Genomic DNA, 23,813 nt, shown 5'->3' on the forward strand with positions numbered 1-23,813 from the left:
GCCAGAATAAACATCCACTTTTTGCAAAATTAAGCATCTCCCCCCACCCCCGCCCCCCCAAAAAATGTAGCAGTGACTGAGGTATTCCGTTCTCCCTCTCTAATGGGAAGCAAGTTAAAAATGGGAATTTTCAATTTCCAATTTGCAATGTGAGCCAGTTAAAAAAAAAAAAATCCAAATTATTAAAGTATGCCTTGTGTCAAAGAGCAAATACTTCCTTTTTGTACTAGTTCAATAAAAAAAAAAAAACCCTAAAAATTACACAGAAAGCAGTCAGTGTGCCTTAGGACTCTCCTGCTGTGTTGGTCCATGGTTTGGAATCCTGGGGAATGTTCTGAGGAGCTTAAATTCCAGTCATCTTAATTAGTGTCTTAAGAGCTGAGTGGGTCTCATTTTAGAGCAGGTTTTATAGCACGTCTTCAAGCTGAAATTCAAAAGTATCACTGATATGTTTATACGTAATTTACAATGAAAAGTACCAGAAGTTATTGCAGATATTTACGTTAGAGACATGCGTGCAACTTTCTTGCAGAGGCACCTGTTGTACTACAGAAAGCATTTAACATATATTAAAAATCACTTCAGATGTTGCTTTGCAAATATGGTGATATAGACTGAAGAAGAATTAGTTGATGATGTGGTAGTAAACTTGGAAATTTTATCGATTCTCTGTTCAGAAGCAGATCTGAACAAGGAGGAAAACAAACCTGTTCAGATATTTTAATGAGTCATGGATTTTACCATAAATTAGTGCTGATGAGTTCCACTTGAAGTGCCTCCTTCTGGATGTTTTTTATGATTGAAACTTTGGGTGGTCTGCCTTAAATGGAGATCTCTTAGTGTTCAAAGAGAGATCCTTTGGGGTGGGGTTTTTTTTCTCCAAGTAGGAGGAATTTGTGCTTGTATCTTCTGGGGTGTACAAAACCCTGGAGTGTTTTGCCTGGATAGTTGTGCCTGCACAGTGAGCACTGCTGAACGTGGAGACTCCCCACTAATCCTGTTTGGGCTTATGGGTTTTTGCCCAATCTATTAATAGCACAAAACACTACAATGCTTAAATACACATCACGAGTAACCAGTCTGCTTTTGAAGTGAAAACAAAAGCTGCCTACTGAAATGATTTTTTTCTTTTTCACTCTTAAAAGCTGGTCCCAGGTGTGTTATTAAACATGGGCTTCTTTCCTTTTCCTTTCATACTCCTATCCAGGACATGCCCAGTGGGACCAATATCTTTTTTACTGCAGACTACTCCATGAGAAAATGCAGGCTGTGCTATTGAGCTGCTCTTGCTATTCTTAGAAATCACCACCATCCTGTCGGTTTTCCAGAAATTGGGAGGGGTGATTAAAGGCTGAGGGATGCCTGCCACCAGACAAGGCTTGCAGGAGCTGGCCAGGCTCAGGTCCCGCGTGCTGCACTCTGCTGAGGCAGTGCTGCAGCAGTGCCCGCCTGCCAGAGCACTTTATTTTTGTCCAGTGATTATCAGGAAGGCTGCCCAGGAGGAGCTGCCTGGGGATTACAGGACAAACAGCACAAAGCTGTAGGAAAGCAGGTTTTGGCAGTTGTGTTGCAGTTTGCTTCTGTAGCTGCTCTCTCTTCTGCAGGTCTCTAAGAGGCCTTAAAACAGGTTGAAATATTTTTGAGTATTCTTGCTGAGATTAATTTTGAGTGTTTCAGCAGAGGCTGGCTGCTGTCAGGGACTTTGCTTTGCTTTATTCCTATGCAAGGAATAAACAGTGGAAGTCGGCTTATCTGAAACACTGTTTATCTGTGAATGAGCTGGAAACAGTCCCATTAATTTAAAATGTTGTTTGTAGGCTTCTTCTGAGTTTCAAAACAAAAATAAATAATCGTAAAAATCTCCTTCTGGTCTTGAGGAATCTCATTATTGAGGAGAAAATTTCAGGTGTTTATGATGAGGAAAAATGACTCGATTTACAAGGAGAGAAGGCTGCTGCAGAGGAGCCCTTAAAAGCCTCATGCGAGTGAAGTTTTATTGTCATTGGAAACGAAAAGATCACAAACAAAAAAATCCACTAAAAGACAAAGCAATCCTCCCCCCAAGCAAAAATCCCCCAGAACACTGTCTGCAGTGTTGTGTAACCAAAGTGATAGTGTTATGCAAGGGGGAGAAGAGTCAAAAAGTGAAAGGACTGTAAACAAAAGCTGGGAAGGGAGGGAGTGCCACCCTGCGTGCTGAGTTGTGGCTGGGTTTGGTTGTGTTTCTTTTAACAGGGTGCTGCTAATCACAACATGAAGACACTAGTTTCAGGATTTAGGCAAATTCTGTTGAGGTAAGCCTGGTAGGGAAAGGGTATGAGGAAGAAGTGGGAAGACAAATCAGCAGAGGGAGAGGTAGAGGAGCTGGAGCCACTGGGGGTTAGGAACCTGTAGCTGCAGTGCTGGAGGGGAGCAGGGTGCAGGTCCTGCTGTGCTAAACTGCAGTTCCCAGCTACATCCTCCTGGGTGATTAAGGCATTAGGGAGGATAAGCATAAAGTCACTTTAAACATCAGTTGCTTTACTGTGTTTGTCTGGTACTTGTTTCTTCCCTTCCCCAGTACTTATTTAATGTCAGTTTTTCTTTTTACAGTACTTTTTAGTCTTTCAAGTGGAGTGTTTATTCAGTAGATGAAAAGCGAACTGTTTGCCAGTTTAGCAGAATTTCAGCTGTTCTGGTTTTGAAACCTCAAGTAATACACAACGGAAAAAAAAAAATCTGTGAAATGGTTTACCTATGACAAAAAAGATTTTCCCAGAAGGAAAATACTTTTCTGGTATACCACTGTGCAGTACTTGTCTTCCCTCCCTCTTTGCCTTTATTTTTACCCCCCTCCAAGATACTAGGTTTTGCTCTGGAAACTCCCTTCCAATATGGGTGGAATTAAATAATTTTTGCAGCTTCCTGCCAAAATGAAATAAAATGTGTAAAAAAGTAATTTATGTAACTTTTGTCAATCCAAGTACTTGTACTAAAATTTGTTTATATTTTTTTGCAGCAGATACTTTATTTTGCTGCTGTACCTATGACACTTTGTGTGTGTGTGAACTTCTTGGAGAAATGCCAAGGGCTGGACACTGTGGCAGTACCACCAGCTTTTATAAGTTCTTTTTTATGTCACTGTAGTGAGATGAGCACACCTGAGTATCTCACATTGTCTTCAGGGCAGAAACATTGTATTACATTTCCAAGTTGCTGAGTAAGGGATTAATTGAGTGATTTCCCTCTTAAAAAGCATTTTACTTATTTTTTAGCTGCTTTGCAGTTTGGGCATACTTGGTCAGGCACTCCAAATGAATGATTTGTCAATGTTCTTTAGTTCAGTGTTTGTGTTCCATATGAGGGTGTTTTCATTCTTCCCTCTTTCCCCTAGAAGAGTTAAAAATAAATCCCCCAGATGGAAAAAAAAATAGTAATGGTATTCATTGCAGTTTTGGAAATTTGAAACTGTACCAGAAGGGTATGTGGTGTTTGAGGGAATGTGATGGAGTTAAAACACAGCACTATAAAGCTTTGTGCTGCCAGTTCTTTGAATAACCTCCATCTTCATACAGGTGTGCGATCCACATCTCCAAAGTACTTTTTTACCTGAACAGCTGCAGTGTGTGGATGTTTCCTGGACTTCAGGAGTAGCAACCTGTGCCTGTTGAACCACCCAGACTAAGGGAGGTGGATGGTGGAGTTGGAAGAGTTGTAAATACATTGCTAGGTGCATGCACCAGGCTGATGGTGCTCTTCTTGGAGAGCTTCTTGGAATTCTCAGGGAGAGGTCAAACACAGGGGCTCCTGAGCTCACATTAACCCCACAGAGGAACTGTTCAGTTCTCTCCCCTTACGTTTTAGCCATGCACAGTTGCTCTGACTTGCTGTAGTTGTTTGCCATTATATTAGGGCCAGGGAGGCATTGTTGTCTGAATTCACACTCCTTTGGATTCACAAATTTGCAGGCCTGCTAGCTTGTATAAGAGGAAAGATAAGAGTCAGCCAGGTGCTGAGAGCATTGCTGAGTCACCAGTGCCTTTAGGATTTGGGTCTCCACCTCTCAACAGTGTATTCCCCTGTCTGATCCCAGAATGGGGTTCTTCCTGAACAGCTCTCCACTGGGAGGACTGTGTGCTGGGCTTCTCTTAAGACTGAAGTTATTGGCTTCTTTTTAAAGGTTAAAATCCTGGGGACTTTAATGGTATCATTTATGATTAGCAGTAGGACCACCAAACCTGGTGCCAGTGGTGCTAGGAGGGTGATGAAAACCTTATGGATGAAGTACACATGAGCAATGAAAGGTGAATAAAGCATACAGACAGTGGTAAGGCAGTACTGGAGCATGTGGCTCTCCATGTTTTGCTTCACGTTTTGAGGGTTAAGGAGCAAGTATCCAAACTGGTATTTCTCAGCACCCTAGGTTTCCACATCTCACTTGAATGTTTGCACCTTCAGTATAAAAAGCCTGTAGTTATAAACAAGCTAAGGCTTCAGACAGATCTTTTCTTAAGATCCATATGTGGTAGTCTCAGAATCATTGACCCCTTATGGGATCTGTGCACTGAAAGTTGCTGAGCTAGGCAGTTGCTGTGCAAATCAAGGAAACTGGAGACATGAAAAGGAGGGCAGTGGAAGTGCTGCTCAGCTAGTACACAGTTCAACAGAATTTACTGTGCCATTGCTGGGCTGCACTCACTTTTGCTACTGCTCATATGGTTTCTAGTTTTGTCACTAGCTTCTTAATGAAGAGCTGAGAGGAACTTCCCTTTCAGGCTTCTGCAGGCCATGTTCAATTAAATCATTCATTGGGTTTATTTAACCATCTCCTAAACAAAGCTGTAAGTACTGTGCAAGTGATTCCTACGTGGAGTAGATACAGTATGTCTTGGCAGCATAGCTGCTGACAAGAAGGGGTGAAGGTTGACATTGGTCTTTAGATCCCAGAGTCTGGGAGCCCTTTGTTAATTGGCAAACCACAAGCAAATGATTTGTCAAGGAGAACTGCTCATTTCTCAATTTGTTATGAAAAATGATCTGGATTATTACACAGACAGTGCCTGATGAATAGAGTGGTATTCAAAGGCACAGGAAAGAATTCTTTTTTGGTAGGAAACTTCAGAACATGGAGGTTTCTATTTTGAAAGCATTAGCCTTGTTGATTGGTTTCTAATGTGTATTTATAAGAATACATAATAATTAATCAAATGCTTTCTTTATATAGATTTACAGTAAATATGTTTCTCACAGTAGTGCCAGTCACATTGCCCAAGGTCATGTTTTTCAGTTTAGGCAAGGTTAGATGACAGACCTGAACTTTTTGGGTCTTATTTCTCAAACTGATAGAATCAAAAATGAAATGAGATATGAACAGTTATTCCCCTGAGATGTAAAGGCTTTCATTGCACACGGAACAGCCTCTGAATGAAATAAAGAAAAAACAGAAAGGGTGTTCTTGTTTGACTTGGGAGGTGACATAGTCTGTGTTCTTTAGATAACGTCCTTTTTATGGAATTTTTGAATGGCGTTGAGAGAATGAAATGTCTAACAGAGTTGTTGTATTTGTACTGTGTCATGAAAATGAGAAAATTTACATGGCCCGTGTTATTTTCAGGTTTGCTGTAAACTACCTACCGTAGCTATAATGACACCAGCTCTCAGAGAGGCAACAACAAAAGGTCATGGTATCCACTTGTCACCTTCTTTGTCCTCTAGAGCTATGGAGTCTGATACAGCTTTGTGCATGGAAAATTCCAGAGCAGTGGAAGAGAAGATAAAAGAGGACTCCATCGCACGGATTACTTGCTCAGTCCTGGGGTTCCCCACTGCTGAGCCCAGCCTCAGAAATGATATCTTCAGTGTGCAGCATTTTGGTTCCCCACCATCCTCCAAGTGCTATCAGTCTGTCTTGTTAATGAGTACAAATTCTGCGTTTAACAACAAAACTGGTAAGCAGACGAAAGCAGGAGAGCCTGGCTGCTCCAAGATGAGAAAGTCATTACATAATGGGGCTGACACATCCTTTGGTCGTATTAGTCATTCAGGACCTGAGCAACAGGTCAAAGGGGCAGCGTTTTCAGAGACCACATCTCCAAACTTGGCAGGAATGCAGAGACTTTCAGGTTCAAGTGTAACTGAATCCAGTAATGCAGAAGAAATGCAACTTTTAAATGGTAAATGGTACAAGAAGAATGGGGTTTTGGGTAGGGCTTTGGAAGTCTGCACTGAAACAATAAAAGGGGATTTATTACACCAAATTCTTCACGGGCCTTCAGAAGGGATTTTGAGCTGCCCCCAGGAGGAGGTGTATGCTCGCTTACTCCAGTGTGTCACTAAGCAACAAATGGAAATCAGTCGCGCCAAAAGAACTCAGAAGCGTTTACAAATGCTCCTGGCAAAGCATGTTATCAAACACTGTGATCAGCAGCTGAAATGCTTTGTGAAACATCAGCTTCAGAGAATGAAGGTTTTCCATGAGCCAGCTAGATTTCTGAGCAATAGCTCCCTCAGATGCACTGAAGGCTGGCCGGAAAACAACACGACTCCTTCGGAGAGTAGTTTGAGTGTGGATGTACAGAACGGAGTTAGCGTCGCACCAGGTGAAATCCGTGGCTTTGCACTTTCTACTGGAGGGCTGCTGTCTCGTGTGGAGAAGGACCTGGACTCTGATGCAACGTGTAGCAGCTCAGATGAAGATGGTGAGGAACAGACTGTGGAAGCGTAAGTGTTAAATTCCTGCTTAGACTCGTGTGCTTCTTACTTATAAATCAGGATGGAAGGGTCTAGACCTACAGATTCCATCTTGTGTGAGTGACCTCACTCAATAGATAGTCTGACTGAAATCAGCAAGACTGACAGTGCGAGCTGCGTTTGGCAGAAAGTAAGAACTTCTAATTAATGCATTTAAGGAGCAGTTGCTTTACTGGATTGCAGAGAACTAGAGTTTGTACTGCACTCTCTCAGTTTGCATTACATCAATACTGCTGATACTTGAATGGTGCTGTAAATCAAACAGTGATCGCTGTAAATACTTGGGGCCAGAATTAAAATAATTTCAGTTTTACTCTGGAGTTTTTAAGAATTAGTATTAGGATCTTGAAATACACTATGTAGTGATAAAGAGTAAAAATTAAAAATTACCATCTGATGCAGGTATCAAGCCATCCAGTATTTGGTGATTGGTATATTGAAAAAGTTTGGTTCTTTGACTTTTAATTTTAAAAATATTAATTTACTTCCTGAAGTCACTCTGCAACTATGAATGTAGCTAGGAATGAAGTTTTTATTATTGCTGGTATCTTTTTCAGGATGAACCAGAGGGGATGTCATATAATTAGCTAGTAGTGTGTTAAGTTGGCAGGATTCCTGTCAATACAAATTACAAATCAGTGATGGGTAAGAGGAGATAGTAAAATTGCTTTCTGATGATGCTATAACATTTTTTCTTGTTTTTTTTTTTTTTAACCTCTACCATGCTACACTGTTAACACAATCTCTTCAGTCAAGAAATTTTAGAAAGCAGTGAAAGGACAGCTGCTTTCCTCTTTCCAAAGCTGGAGAGATGAGCATGTCTTAATGTTTGTTGGATATAATAGTCAGAACTGTGATGCACAGAAGAGAGCTGCACACAAATGCAGCAGCTTGGTGGGAACTTCATGATACCCACGTTTCTCATGGGCTCTTATAGATAGTCAGGACAAGGTTTGTGTTTACTGGTCTTTCCTTATACCCTCTGCTGTCAGAGAGTGTGTAGAAAAAATAAATTAAAAAATACTTAAAAACACTTACTTCCCATTCTGCTTCCTGAAAAGCATAATGCTCAGAAGAAATCAAGTAAGCTTCTGAAACAGGAAGACCTTTGCCCTGTTACATATTTATAGTTTCAGTCCAGCAAGGCTGTATCAAATCTCTGCTGTGTTCTGCTAAGCTCTGTAGGTCTGGAAAACAGAGGAGAAAATGTTTTCATTTTCTTTTACGTATTGTCAGAATGGTAAATACTGTGCTGAAGTCCAGCCAAAGCATAATGACTTGCCAGCTAAGTTAGAAACACCTTAAATATTTGAGTTTGCAAAATAATTATTCTTTTTAAATATTTTAATAAAATTCATCATTTGGGCTCTCCCCAGCATAGGAGAATCCACATTCTCCTAACTGATATACTTGAACTTCTAAGTAATAGCTCTGCCTCTAGGATTCTTATCTTGTGATTACATGAACTGAAAAAGAAAACTCTTCAGAAATTCTTGGTTCTTGAACAGTAATGGATAATGTAAAACTTGGACCAAAGTTTTGTGTGATGGTTTCCTTTTTTCTTCCTGCCAGGGACACTTGAATTTCTAACTCCTCCTGCCAGTCCTTTACCTTTATTCCTTCTTGTGGCTTTTAGCAGTTATCTTTCCACTTAAGGCTCACTCAGTTTACTTTGTTGCACTGATGAAAAAATCCACGGAGGATTATGAAGTGCAAACCCATCACGTTTGGCTCAGGAAATCCCCGAGCTGCCATTGCTGGGAGCTGAGGGAATGTTCGTATTGCTGGGGAAGCACTGCTCCCTCCATGCCTGCACTGGTGTAACATTGTTATCTCAGCTCTTGCTGGGAGGCAGAACTGGGTAAGATGATCTGCACTCTGACTCAGTGTGGCCCTTTATTTTGGGTTGTTTATTCTTCTCTCTTTCTTTATGTTCTTGCTGATGAGCAGTTGTTCAGCAGCAGCGGCCTTGCTACATTGGCAGGGAGAAAATCACTGGTGTTTGAGGTGTGTTGCTGGGCCAGCAAGCTCAGAGCACTGCCTGATTTAAGCAAAAGACTTGTCTGTGTGCCTAGGCTGAGGCAATGCTTGAATTCACAGGCAGTGGGGACAGGCTGTCTCTTCTTTGAATTTATCATTATCTTCAGCTCAAAATGTTTTTCTTCATTTCTCCAAGCTTCCTGAGATTTGCCTTTGTGGCTAAAATGCTGCCCTTTTTCTTGGAGGTAACAAAGGTAAATCAGTTATTCACCAGTTCAGCTGGTGAGAGTTCCTGTTTCCTTGCCACTGTAAGGCCTTCTGGCAAGGAAGGACTGCCTTTCATCTGGACAAAAGAAACAAAGTTAATATCCATTTTTATTTCTGCTGAGTGGATTTACATGCTTTGAATTGCCTTTCTCTCCTTGGGAATTTGCTATATGTGCTTTCCAAAAACAATGGGATCGTGTAGGTGAGACAATACTCATTTCCTCACCTGTATGGAAATTTTTATTTTTCATATGTTTCATATTTTTCATATGATGGCTTTTACTCTGAATTTCTCTGTGATAATCTTCATAATATTTAACTGTAGTTACTGTAAGGTTCAAATAATGTAGTGATGAATGGAAAGAATGTTTTGGTTGTGCCCATATCTCAGTGTACTGATTGCATTTAACTTGAGAGTATAATCATGCTGGTGACTGATCATTGTTGTGACTGTGGCATTTCTCATTCTTTTTGTGTGGGGAGGAGGTATCAATCCAATGTGCAAGGCAGAGGAACCTGCAGTTACCATGTCTGCCTGAGAACAGTCTGTTTCCCATCAGGAGGGAGAAGTTGATTCCAGCTCCAGTTCCTCGTGCTACATAACAAACCTGGAGTTATTTTTAGCCTTTTGAACCTGTTCATTCTCATTATCCTGAAAAGAGTTTTTCCCAATGAGTATTGACATAAGCTCTTCTGAGCTGTATCTCAATGCTTTGTGGCTCAAGTAAGATTGTCTTTATCCATCTATTTCAATACCTTTGTTGTTCAGTTGCAAATAGCTGCTGTGAGATATTTAAACCATTGTCCCTGCATTACATAGATTCTGTCCTCAAGACAAGAGAGATCCTTGGTCTGCTGGTGAAGGCAATTCACAGTACTTAACAAACTTCTCTAGTTCCTAGAGTAATTGGAAAGGCTCATCTCATTTCAAGAGTTTAATCAAAACATATTTTGTTCTTTCAAGAGTCTACTAAAAAGAAATATGGAAAAACAATTGGCTGTCTTCAGGACCTTTGTAATTTTGCTGCTACTGTCAGCTCATGAATGTCTTTAACCTGACAGTTTGCGTAGCACCACATTTCCAGCAGTAATTTTTGATGTATTTTAGGACATTCCACCCTTTGGGCACAGAGAGTTCTCTCAGGGGATGTGGTAGTCCTTCTCTGTAGTTTCTCAAAGGCAGCTAATAGGTGCTGCTCTCTGGCTCACTGTTAGGTGTTAAAAACCAGAGCAGAGTGCCCAAGGAAGGCAACGCAAAGCTGACCATGAGTAATTCTTTAGGGGTTCATAACTAACACTTGATTTGCAACACAGACAACATTTCACCAGCTGAATTTACTTGAAACTTTTTGATCTTTGTGGTTCATGAAGATGAAAGATTATACATAGAAATTTTCATAGATTTCAAACAAGGTGAATTGGATGATGATGTGAACTCAAAGGTTTTTCAATAATACAGCTCTGACAGCAGTGTGTATCCTGCTAGGCCAACTCCTCATTCTTATTTGATGTGTTTTGTGTCTGTTCCTGATGTAGTAGGAAATACAGTACAAAGAACTCTGATGCTCAGGTAGTTGTTTGGGAAACCTTTAAAGTTGCAGAGTACAGAGTTTTGCTTCTATGTACACTACATGTGTGATCTTGCAGAATCAAAAGCTACATCCCTGTGGTTCTTTGAAGAAACAGCTGCTCACACCATCAAACAGTAGTACATGCATCTAATTGATTAGACAGAAAAACAGTTTGCAATAGATCTTTCTGCAAAATAAGTAGCTCTTCCTACTCATGACAAATCCTGTGCCTTGTTTTCCTAGTTCTCCTTTCCCTATCCAAATGCAATCCTTTTGCATGGCTTGGTGGGATTTTCCCTCTGAAATGTTTTCATGCCTTTCCCTCTGATTTCTGAAAGACATGTTTTACTGATTATGCTCCAGCAACCTCAAGCCTGACGAAGAGGCACTGTTATATTTTTCCATGCCCACAGGATTTGTTGTGCCTGGAAACTTTTATAATGAATGTGAAGAGATAGTAAATCTTTCTTTCTTTTTTTTTTTCTCCTTTATTTTTTTCCCCTTTAGATTGCTAGTTGGAAAGAGAAGAGGGGAAATCTGCTTTTAGTACAAACATGTGATGGGGATGGGAGCATTAAGCAGAGAAAATACAGGAAGGAAGAAAACATTATGACTAGTATCTCCAGATCTAATCTGTTTGTTCTAGATTATTTTCCATTTTTCCTAGCATTTTTTCTTGTGGCTAACTGAGCAACATCAATGCAGTTCTACAGGCCTGGCTATACATGGCACTGCTTAAGGGACAGGGTTTACTGGAAGTCTTGGAGCCACATTATAAAGGGAGGCTGTTTGTTTTTGCAAGGTCCTAATTTTCCACACTGAGCTGTAATTTCACTTCATGCCTGATACGAGAACTGAATTATGAGTTTGGGAAGGGGAGGAAGAGAGTCTGCTAGGACAAAATACTGCTCTTAGGCACAAACCCCCACTTGTTTCTGGTTTTAACACCTTTTCAGTTTATAAGTCCAGGAAATGTCTTATATGCATAGGAGATTAATATGAGAAATTTTGAATAAGTATAAATTCATTGGTGCAAATAATATGCTGATTTAAGAATGTTTTATCTGTTGCTTTTTCAAGAATTCCATTTTCTCAATTCTTGGCTCCTATCACTAGGATGTGGGAGGAGAATGGAAGAAAAGATAGCTTTACATTACCTTCTGTTTTAACTCTCAGGATACATATTTTATCTCAGAATATACTTAACCTCACTTGATTGGGTTTCCATAAGATGAATTAATAACTTCTTCAGGGTCCCACATGCATTTGTTGTTTTGCCTTAGAGATGTCACGTGCAGCAATAAAAACTTGCTGTTGAGCAGGACTTTGCTCTCACAATACCAGAGCATTGCTCCTGTGAGTGGGGATCCTGATTTCTAACCTGTAATTACATTAATATTTTTGCAGCTGCTGAAGGCAGACTGAAAGGTTTTAGTGAAAGGCAGAAGGTTTGACAGGTTTTAACCTGCAAGGGAAACTTGGAACTGGGAATCTCAAATCTTTTAAGTTAGATGGGCGTTGAATTCATATTAAATAAAAACTTGGCATTACTCTTCTTAATAACTTTTTAATACACAGTCAAGATAGTGTAGTAGAATAGCAAATCTAATAAGCAGGCACATGTGTGTGCATATATAACCTTGTATGCTTAATTAAATTGGAGACAAGAAGAATTTGGTGCTTGATGTCAAGTGCTGATTAATCAGTGTTTTATGGCTAGCTTTTTTCTTTCACTAAGCTGAGAAATGTGTTTGTTTTAATTAAAATACTTGCCTATAAACAGCAATGAACTGTCTTTATAACTTCTTGTAAAGCAAGGGCAGTGTTATTTTGGTGTATAGCTAACACTGATTTAGTGAGAATCTACTTCAAAGGGATACACCCAGTGCCTTTGAAAATCAGCATACATGGGCCTCTGATACAGGAAATAATTTAAGTGCTTTCCTTTTCACATGAAGTAAAAAGTGTGCATAAAGACTTCCCAAAATAGGAATGCTCTCCTGTAACAGGGTTTCATTCATACTGCTAAATATGGGTTAGGAATGTGATGTTAGATGTTGGATTTAAATATATTGACCTGTGCTCTTTTTTTACTGAAACAGCTGTAAATTATTTTATTCTCATCCATACACTTCGCCTAGCTCTTGTGAATTAAAAGAAGTTTTCTGTTGGGGAATTTCAATCAATTCCGTTTTCAGTTAGCAAACTTCTATTTGCTGATTCTGCTGTTGGAAAAACAAATAAACCTGAAGGTCTATGTTTGAATGTATGTGATATAAACTCCCTTTCTTCCCAGCCCATGGGGTAGACTGAGCAGCAGAAAAACTCCGTGAAATTCAATCCCAGACTCCTACTAAACCCCCAGATTCCAAACTGTTCAAACATACATTAATTACATTCCCCAGCCCTTGCTGAATGTAGGGGACATGGACATCAGTGTGTGGTGGTGTCTTTGCTGCTGCTCCTGCTCTGTCTCACCTGATTTCTCTGTCCTGGACTTCCCCACCTGGCACAGCCCCTCCTGTACTGCTCTGCAGGGCTGGAACCCCTCCACTACCACTGCCTGCTGCTGATTTCCAGTGCCTCTGGCATGAGCCTTCCAGGTTCAACTGTTAATTGTCCAAAATGTCTCAAAAAGAACATGGTTCTTACAGATTTAAGTTGGAATCTGATATTGTATATGCATACATATATATATACATATACCAACTTACAAGATGGAATTGGAGCTGACATGAGTACCATACCCACCTTTTCCTTGTAAGAATATACATACAAATTTTGGAATAAACTTCAGTGGCTGGACAGCACTGATATGCTGCTTTTGTGCTGTCATAATGTTCCATTTGTACAGATCTTGAAAGGAGTGTATTTTGTAAGTTTTGCCATTATTTTATGTTGAGCATGGGCTACAGATGTAGCACTGCTTGGTTTCTTTTTGAAGGGCAGTTGTGTAATAGTTAGAGAGCATTTCTAGACCTGTGTTCCTGGTGTTTTGTTGTTAATCTATTGATATTGTGCCATTTCAAAGGCAAGAAAAGAAGCTTGTTTCTAGGCAGCCCTGCTGTTCTTGAAGTTTCTTTCTCTGCATTTTAGCACTACCTGCTTCTCTGCTTCATGTTGAACTGATGGACAGCATGTTGGTGTGCTGGAGCAGACAAAAGAACCTTAAAAATTAATATTAAAATATTTTTAACAAAAGCCATTGGCAGATACTCAATTTGGGTTGGGTTTATTTTTTTATTTTACTAAGAGGAAATGCTGCTGGTTGTTTACCTTCTGCAGGTTTTTCTTTCTGGGCAGTTAATATTCAGGCTGACTCCACCTTCACTAACCCATTTGGCCTTTTATAATTAACTCAACTCTAAAGAACTATGTAAACAGAGCTGGAGGTGAAGAGCACCTACCAGCTTGTGAAGCCAGCCATTGGAAAGATTCAGCCCTCTAACAGATCCTTTATGAAGCTGCATTTTTAATTTATTCTGTCCCCAAATTGAGTTAACAATTCAGTGCAAGTATAACAGTTCAGTGTCTAATATAAAAGAGCAGCAGTAGAGTGATCCTCTGCGGGAACCCTGTAGCAGGCAAATACTGTCTGTGACATCTCATCAGCTTGGAAGATGTGATTTCCCTGTCACATAGGGAGCATATATAGTGCACCAGTGAAATTCTTCTGAAATCTCTCCCTTTCTAGGGTATCTAAGCACAGAGACTTTCACTTTTCATATTTTCAGCCTTTTTTTTCTAAATACTGATTTTTGTCTTTTATCCTCCCTACTGTCCCTTCTCATTTTGTGGAAGATGTAAAAATTTGATTCCGTTGCTGGTTAATTCCTTGCTACCTGATTTTTTCCCCCCATATGTTTTCTCTTCAAGAGAAAACTCATAGCTATGGTTGATAATTTCAGGTGTTACTGCATCAATTCCTCAGGTCTGATGGCGTAGCAGAAGTGTTCAGCTGGGTACAGGTTGTTTGTTTGGGAAGATAAGATGTGTGTTACGTGTTGGTATCAATGTGTATTATTGGATGCAATTCTGAAAATACTGAACAGCCTCAGTGTATCAGAGATGGTGGAACCAGGCATGCATGCCAGAAATTGTAAATATAATAAGCAGTTGCTGATGTCTGTAGATGATAGGGAGAACTATAACCCATGTTTTGGAAAGCTGTGTAGTGTTTCAGAGGAAAATGTCTGCCAGGTGAAAATTCCTGGTAAACACCAAAGGAGTAGCAGCCTGGTAGGATCCAGAAGAATGACCTAGCTGCAGATCTTCACAGAGATTGCAAGCTAATTTTGAGCACCAGAGAAATTCCCTTGATTGATTTTTTGAAATAGGAGTGGGGTGGGGAGTACATGGCTTGGTTTGGTGTTGGTTATTCCAAAACAGCAGCACGCTGCTCCTGGATAGTCTGTGCAAAGGCTGGCAGTGAACTGCCACAGTTAATAGTGGTTATTGTGTAATGTTGATGGGCCAAAATCGTTACAGTTTGGTTTTAATCTTTTTTGTACTCAGGAATGCATAGAAGAGATTGCATTCATAAAAGAGCACACACTGGTTTTTTGAGTTATGTGGGTTTTAGGGGTTTAACAGTTAACTGATCCAGGGGAATTAATGCTTCAACAGCAACTGAAGTCAGTTCATTCTGAAAACAAACATTATGTAGGTGTTCTGGAAGAATTAGTCCTTGAGAGAGCATTTACGGGTCATTTAATAGTTGGACATATTTGTTCAGCTATTACAAGTGTTGGAGATTTTGGTTGGGAGTGGGCACACACTTTTATCTCATGACTGAAATCTAGATAAGGTTATCTAAAATACAAGCATGTCTGAATTCACCTAATTTGAATTTTTTATATAATCTCATCTTTGTAGGTAATGTCTTATTTACTGTCAGGGTCTGCAGAGAGAAGAAAAATGGATGTGTTGAATTCCTCCACCATGTTGCGCAAAGGTAGCAGAAGCCCTGGGCCCACATTAGTGGCTTGCAAGAAAATATTGGTATTCAGGAGAGCTGGTTTTGGGCTTTGGCATGTGTAGTCAGAGAGATGAGTGTAATGGTGGTGAAAAATAAGGGGCACCTGAGGAAGTTCACAGCTTCTCAGCTCCAGTCCTGGAGAGGGATTCCCACCACACTAGTGTGCTGTGGAGCATTTGTGATGGAATGCTGTGTGGAGAGTATTTTGTAATTTTGTACGACTGGGGGAGCTTCCTAAGAGAATTGGGGGATGAGTGATTTTTTTCCCAATGTTTAATGAAGTTTATGGTGAGTCATATGATGTCCGGATGGAACCTAAGACTGGAGAACCTTCTGATTTCTTCTTGCTTTTCAGTTTCTGGAGATCAGTCCTTCATAAAAACAATAAACTTCTGCCATTGTTGTTAGTGACTCCCACTAAGGAGGATGATCATCCTGAGGGTAGAGTCACTCTGATTTATGGGCTGCTTCTTGCTCCCAAATGCTTCACTCTATGTGGTTGGCAATAGGCTTCTGTTAGCCCAGAGGTTCCCAGTGAGAGGAGACGAACCAGCAGGGGTGGTGGAGGTCACTTTAGAGATATCATCTGAAAACTGGGTGCCAGAACAATGTGGATTAAACCAAAGGGAACACCACCTAGCACAAAGAGCAAAATACCCCATGCTGAGAGACTGAGCAGAAACATTATGAGGGGATGTCAGGAACAACTGCCCTTTGTATGTTCAATGAAGAATTTTGGAAGGTTTGTTTCCCCACCCACATCATGTGAGTGCCTTGCCCTCTGGCTTGTGTGCATTTAAGAGTATTTTTACTTGAAAATGCTGGTGTCTTTAAAGCCTTTTCGAAAGCTCCTATGGGTTGTGACATGATTTTTTGAGTTTTTATATGGGTCTGTTGCAAGCATGTTCCTTTCCTGTTTAGCAGGAAGCATCCTGTCATTGTCCCTGCAGACATGTCATGGCAGGGCATGGTGCTTCTTCTCACTGGGAGTTACAAATGTGGAAAGCTTTAATTTTCAGCATATGAGATGACTTGTGGAGAAGCTTGCCATGGTCACAGAGCTGCACACTCTAAAATACTCTTTCCTGTGCTCCTCATACCTGCTTGAACCAACCTTCCTGGATACTTACTGTCAATCCCAGGTTCTGTGTGTTTTGTGCATTTTGAACACCACTGTGTTTCTCCATCATTTATGAACAGTTTTCAGGCTTATTGTTTTGTTTGCTTATAAAAATAAAATATACCTCTAAGGTTTAAATTCCACCTCTTCTTGTCTCCTGTAACCAAAAAAACCCCAAACCCACACACAAACCCCAACCAGCAGTGTGTGCAGTTCAGCAATTTTATCTTAGTTAGCTGCTCCATTTTTTCTCAGCTAGGTTGCTTGCATTTGTTTTTTGGGACAAGCTGGTCTTAGCTATTGGGAAAACATAAATCTCACCCAAAACCCAATGGAAGCACTGAAAATACTTCTGAGGGTCCTATTGCGTTCTGCAGTGTGGATTTGGTTATGTAAAAACGAGGATTGTTCTCAGTGCTTCTCTTAGAGGGAAGGTGAGAGTTCCTAAGGGAATGCATTGTGTCCTTAGGTCTTGGCTGAAACCTCCCTCAGTTCCAGCAGCACCAACTGTAATAGCACTTAGTGCTCTTTGCTTGCCTCTTCAGTCTCAGCAGAAGCAAGCAGCATGAAATACTTACACTGCCTCTGCTGTTGCTGATGATCCCCAGCTGAACTCTCTCCCATACTTTGGGATGCCCTAATACAGCCTGAATGTCTGCTCCCAGCTATATTTTTGATCATACTTCGTTTGTATTTGTCTTATGCTCGTTGTGCCTTGTTTGTTCTGCTGCATTTCTTTTCTTTCCATCTAAGTGTGCAGGATTGACTTGCAGTCCAACCAAAATAGAAATGCAGGCAGGTATTTTTCACTGAAACAAGTTGCCCTGATGCAATTCCAGCGTGTTTTCTTAGGGCAATTTAAATGAGATGTTTTATTGATACAAAGTCAGTATGTCAGCTGTGTTCTCTTCCAACTCTAATAGTCCTGGATGAATGTAGGAGGTCACCTGCAGATTTAGAGTCTTTGCAAGAGCAGTTAGTTTATATGCAAAAATAATATTCCACTGTACTACAGTACTGAACGTGAGGAACTTTACCAGTGTAGCATGGTTTATACTGAGTTACTAGCAGAAGAAAGATTTTGGAATTCCTCTTGAGGATGTACGATCTTAGAGTCAAAAGCACACAGGAAGTGGGACAGACAGAAACATCTTTTTTCTTGTCTCATTCCCAACAGAAAACAAGAGCAGGAGCTTCTACTTTAGCACCTGCTTCTGACTTCCTCCTCCAGTGACAGGCCTGGTTATTTTTGTAACTGTGCTTGGTTTTTTGGTGGTTTTTTTTTTCTTCTCTGGGTTTGCAGAGTTAATGCATTCTCTGAAACCACCTTGAAACAACTTCCTTTACTGAGCAAATGTTAAGCTTTACTGTCGAGCAGGAAGAAATTTACCTGTGTTTGGGGGTTGTTTCAGGGCTGGTTTGGTTTTTTTTTGTTGCAGGAATAGGTTATCATTTGTCATTTGAGTGACTGTACTATTTTGTGTGTGAACACAAAGGAGTGTGAGGATAGCTCATAGTGATTCTATCTTCCTTAGGAGTTACAAGCTTTGCTAAAAGATTTGTAGAGAAATAGGCTTAGAGGAAAAGATGGTTAAAAATAATGCAAGATCAAACAAATAGGAGTGACAGGAATGGGAGCAGAGTTCAGCAATGCTTCTGTCTCTTACCCTGTGTGCAATGTATCAAAACTGGGGAAGAGATCTCAACTTAAACTTGCTGCCCCTAAAATTAAAATTAACCAGGAGCAGCTCTCTAATCCATGTCACCGTGTAGCTGCCCATGTCTTTGAGCAAGCACTGGGCATGGCGCAGCCTGGAGAGACAGGGAAACTAAAATTGCTTCCTTTGGCCTGAGCATAAAATGTTTGTGTTTAGTTTGGTGGAAACCTTTCCTTAGAGTGGGGCCTCAGGACTTTGTTACACAGTGTAATTAAATGCTGTATTTAAATTATCTAATAAAATTTAAAGCCTTAAGAAATACTTGCATAGTGTTTTGGAATGAAGCAAAAATGTACTTAATATGTTTACCAGTGAATGTAATTAATTCAAGATTAAATACTGTGTCTAAGTGGAAAAAGAAGTGCAACTATTTTTGAAAAACATCTTGTGATGTAACTTTGCAGAGGATTCTTGTTTCTGTGTAAGACAGTAACATACACAGGTTACAACATTCAGCATTCCTTGTGCTGTCAGCTGGGGTTTGATATTGGCTGTGGGTTCCCTTATGCCACACTGATTTCATGCAGTGTAGGTGCCATAAGGCCAGTTCTGGCCCTTTCCATTGTGCTTCTTGTTTCCCAGCTGTGTACAGGACACCTTACTTTTCTTCTCACTCCTTCCCTCTCCTCCTCAGTCTGAGAGTAGCTCACCTTTTTCCTGAGGCTGTTGGATCTAGTTTGGGAGGTGAATCTGTTGGTGAGATTTATTTCTCTTCACTCGACTTTCTTTTTACAATGTCCTGGTTTGTGGGATTTCTTTGTTCATTTCCTCAGTTGCCTTTTGAGAAAGGAGCAGAAATAAACATCTCAATAATCCACTTGGGTTTTTCTCCCTTATCCTCTTTATTCTTCTTTAACTTTTTTGGTTAAAATTATTAACTAAGGGATTTCTCATTAAGCAGCTCTTTCTTAGGACTAGCTTTTTGCCAGACCAGGGTCCTGAGACAAGTCTTAACTATTCCAGCCACCATGCTTGTGTGAACACATTTAATTAAAAACTTGGAATTCAGATTGCCTCCCTTTCCCAACAAAGTGTATTTTATGACTTCCAGGAGCACAAACATGCAAAAGCTGTCAATCCCTGAGAAGTTCTTGTCAGGAAGACCTGGTTAAAGCATAACTAATTGGGACTTTTTACTCTTTGCTGGTAACAACGAGAAGATAAAGAGAAACAAAAAGAGGTCAGAAAAGTAGATTTTCACCAGATGACTTCATATGCCTTTTTTTCTAGGAGAAAATTACTAGTAGAATATGTAAAATGCAAGTAATTTATTATCATATATATTTACAGGGTTTTTTTTGATAGTAATCCAGATTTCTTCCTCGTAGTTTGTATTTAAATAGGATGTTGCAATCACCATAATTTCATATGTTCATTTTTTCTGTGTACAAGAGTTTAAACTGGTGATAAATTACGTGGGTAGATAATGTGTGTTAAAAGGGAGAAGATGATGTATTTTAGAGGTGACCTACCAGAGACTGTGTCTGTCCTTACTCTTTATGATAGCTAAACTACACTGAAGGTTCTGAAATTTTGAGTTATATTATGTTTTGTAATATTAGCCTTGAAAATGTTAGGATTCTCAAATTTGATGATTCCCTACTCATGCCAGGACATGTCTAGCATCTTCTGCTGTATTATCTTCCTTTGTTGTTGAGATACTTGACACAAAATTCTGCATGAAACAATTACACCTGTATTGTGTTCCTATGCCAGTTCATTTGGCATCTGCTGTTTCTTGTCTCTTTTGTGATACTTCAGTGCTCTTCATTGCCTGGGGAACAGGAGATGATGCATTCTGCATGTGCAAAAGTTACAGTGTTACATCAAGGACCTAGATCCAGCCATTATGCCAATAACTTGAGGAAAAGCACTTCTTTTCTACAAGTTTGATTTTTTTTTTACAGTTTTTTAAGTCAGCTGTGGCAAACAACTTGACAGCTTCAATAGTGAAAAAAACACCAGTTGCTTTCTGTAAATAAATGAACTCAGTTAATTGTAGGATAGTAGTGGAAGTTACATACTAAAATACTGCATTGTCTTGTCTGTGTTGCTTAAACTTATTGAATATTAAGATTGTTTGTTGCATGGTATGGTTTCCTCATTCATTTGTTTAATATTTAAGTTGAGTAATGTTTGCTGATGCCAGTGATGAATTTAGCATAATAAAATTAAGGTGTTCACAATGTCAAGTACCAGGAGGCATATTTTTTTATATTGCAAAAAGCATCTATTTTAAACAGTAGTAAGAGTGATCTGACTAAACTAAACTGACACAGATATTTATAAAAAAGCATGAATAAAAGAAATTTAAACTACTTAGCTGTTTTTTTTTGGTCAGTGACCTGATATATAGCTGGACATTGCTGCATGATGTTTTATTAGATTCCAGTTGTTAGCAAACAATATTTGTGAAAGCTTGTGGGAGGAAGTATGGTGTAAGAGTTTGGATTCTTGCTGCTGGAGTTACTGGAATTCTTTACACATCTGTAATCAGCCTTAACTGATATAGTTTGATAGTTTATCCAGCTCTGAGTTTTATAATCCAGAACAAAAAACTAGCTTAGTGTGGGAATAGCCAGTGAGCATGGACTGTACTGGTTTGGGCAAGTTCTGTTGCTACAGAAATAAGCTGATGTGGAACTGGATGGGTATAATCAGATATCTTCTGAAAGCAACTGAGATGCTTGCAACATGAGGCAGAGCAGCTGTCAAAAATGTTCTTGTGCAAATGTGGTTATCTTTATTTTTGGACTAACCAGCATTTTGTCTTCACAGCAGCTATACTTCTGAATGGAAGTGGCTTGCAGACAGAGCTAGAATTGGCAGCCGTTGGACATGGCTTCAAGCCCAGATTTCAGAACTAGAATACAAAATCCAACAACTAACTGACCTTCACAGGCAAATACGTGCCACCAAGGTATTGTCTGTAAGCTCGAAAATGGGCTTTTCAAATCATCTTTTGACAGTGTTTCTTGTAATATTTATGTGTTTGGTTCCTTGTTGCTGTTCTTTTTTTTTTTTTTTGCCCTAGACTTCTTGTGTCTGTGCAGGCAACCACCTGCAGAGCTTAATGGGAAGGACATCAGGAGCTAATTTATGGCACCAGTATAGAGTTGTGATTTGGGAACTCTTACCTTTGTATCTGTATAGTGATTTTGTTAGTGGCTTTCAGGGGCCCAGCACACAGTGCTGTATTTATTACTGGTTTTTCCCTCTGCAGGAGAGGTGAGATTGCCTTTTCAGGTGGGATGGTCAGTTATTTCTTTTTGTGCTGTGGGCTTTCAGGGTGGGATTTTTGTTACTTGCAGTGCATGTTTATTCTGAGGATTAGATGGTTAATGTTTGTACAGCACTTTGAATAGGTCAAGGATTAATAATTACTAAAATTCCAATGTGTGTAATTCATGTACTAGTTTTTGTAAATCGAGCTGCCTAGTCAGTGGGAAAGTGACATTCCTAAACCATTAGTAATCTAGCTATCAATTTAATGGGTTCCTCAGGTCATTCTGACATAGAAGAAGCCAAACCTGTGTGAGGTGGTGTGATAGTGAGGGGTTTTGAGCAGGGCTCTTTGACTCTCCATCAGTGAGCCTCATGTAGGTTCTCTGGTGTGTTGGGGTCAGATAAGCACAACTGAGAGAATTAAGAAGATGCTTCAGAGTTTATGTGGTGGAACATGAGACTTTAAAAGGAGAGGAAAATCACCTCAGAGAGCATTTTTCCCTCTGAACAAATAAAGAAGAATTATTCCAGCTTCTCCTTTTTGCCCTCAGAGCCCTTCCTTTCATATCCAGCTTGTCCCCAGTCAGGTTTTTCTTTGCAAAGAAATTAAGAGCCTTTGTTTAAGAGTCTGTGTAAGAAAATTTTGTATTTTGGTGAAGAGTGAGAATGCCCATGGTTTGTTGTTGTCCTAAATACCAGATACATGCACACTCTTACACCCAAAAGCTGTCAGCCTTTATGATGCTGTAGGTCAGATGAGCTACAGAAGACTAAGAAATAAATATCAGAGGAATAAGAGGAAAAACATCATTTTAGTCATGCATTTTCTTTGGGTGGTATGTTAGTTTGGAGCCAAGTCATCTTCCTGGTGGAGATTTTTAGTGACATTCCTTTCTGAAACTCCATGCCCATTTTACCAGCTGTGGTATTTAGTGTTTGGCACTCTGTCCCATAGTGAAGCAGGCACCTATTTTCTTCAGATGGGATTTTTTTGTGTGTACATGTTTATAGTACACCAGTGCAGCAGCTACAGAAGGACATGTGGGCTGACAGAAGAGCTCTTTGTTTTCATTTAGTGGCTGCAAAGGAATTACACAATATCATTAGAATTTGTATGCTGTTTAATAGTTCCAGAGTGTTTTTTATGATCTTTGACTGGAAAAAAAAAGTGATTCATAGCCAGGGAGCAACAATTTCAAGCAAAGGGCCACTCCTTGAGCACCACAATGCAGTAGGAAGGGACATGAGTAACTCATGGGCTGTTTCCAGGCCTTCTACAGTGTGTCTTCTCCATCTTTACAGACACAGAAGGAGCACCTCTGGATCTTCGAGAGTCCTTTCATTAAAAAAAATCTATATCTGCAAAACAAAACAATTCCGTTTGGGGAGGAAGGCAATCATTGCCAAAACCTACTGACTGTAACCCATTTCTTGTAATATAGCCTGTATTAGTCTTCTAACTCTTTACTCTTGCTCTTTTCTTCTCTGCCTATTCCATCTGTCCCGTTCCATACACTCTGTCAATTTCCCTCTTCCTTCTCCGCTTTCCTCTTTCCATGCTTGGTAAACAAGTTTCTAAAACTTCAGAAAATAAAATTCCATTGGAAGCATGTGTGTGTGTATGTCCCTCTTTTCACCATGTTTAATGTGTGTCTTCCCGTTCCTCTGACCTCATAATTTTGGTTTTAGACTCTCTGTGGTCATGACCTACAATCCTTTTACTAAAAAGACCTAAGGATTCTAATTTCTAAAGAAGTTTAAAGCTGTTGAAGTAGTTTGTCTTCCTGTTGTGGCACACAAAAATTAATTCTGTACTTGAATTTCCTTGAATGCACTGCCCATAGCATGCTGCTGGTCTGGATTTGTGTCCATCTGCTGCAAAAGAAAAAGTGCAGGTGATGATCTGTCTGGAAAATCCAGCACTGACTTGATGGACATTCAGAATCTCTGTGCCCTTTTTAGGCATTAAACCAAGTTTTCAAGCACCTTTGTTTATTTTTAGAGAACATCTTTATTCTCAGCTTTGAATTTATAATTCAAACAATGGAATAAATGAGGCACAGTGAGAGCAAGACAATTTCACTTTTTCTCCTAGTCTCCTCTTTGAAGTCTCTTTGAGACTTGTTTTTATGTTGTAAGGCCAGTTGCTGCTGAGGCAGTAGTAAAGGTCTTGCTGAAACTACAGGATCCTTACTTTCCACAGCCACAACCTAGGTGAAGTCTGT

General features: G+C 39.8%; 1 protein-coding gene across 7 annotated transcripts in view; it reads left to right on the plus strand.

Annotated features, from left to right (window-relative positions):
• The window catches only part of KANSL1L (KAT8 regulatory NSL complex subunit 1 like), a 61,499-nt gene that overhangs the window by 581 nt on the left and 37,105 nt on the right, over positions 1–23,813 (plus strand). For 3 of the 7 annotated variants that reach the window (XR_010368964.1, XM_064433711.1, XM_064433716.1), the window contains exons 2-3: positions 5,594–6,699; positions 21,142–21,283. Coding sequence is in view for 6 of the 7 variants with exons in the window: in XM_064433711.1 (XP_064289781.1) it covers positions 5,624–6,699; positions 21,142–21,283 (1,218 nt within the window). In the remaining variant the exon portion in view is untranslated. Of the gene's footprint in view, positions 1–1,971; positions 2,295–5,593; positions 6,700–21,141; positions 21,284–23,813 lie in introns of those variants that run through there. The other 4 variants (XM_064433714.1, XM_064433712.1, XM_064433713.1 and 1 more) reach the window with 4 other exon arrangements.

This window comes from Passer domesticus, chromosome 10 (assembly GCF_036417665.1).
Source record: "Passer domesticus isolate bPasDom1 chromosome 10, bPasDom1.hap1, whole genome shotgun sequence".
Classification (NCBI taxonomy): Eukaryota; Metazoa; Chordata; class Aves; order Passeriformes; family Passeridae; genus Passer; species Passer domesticus.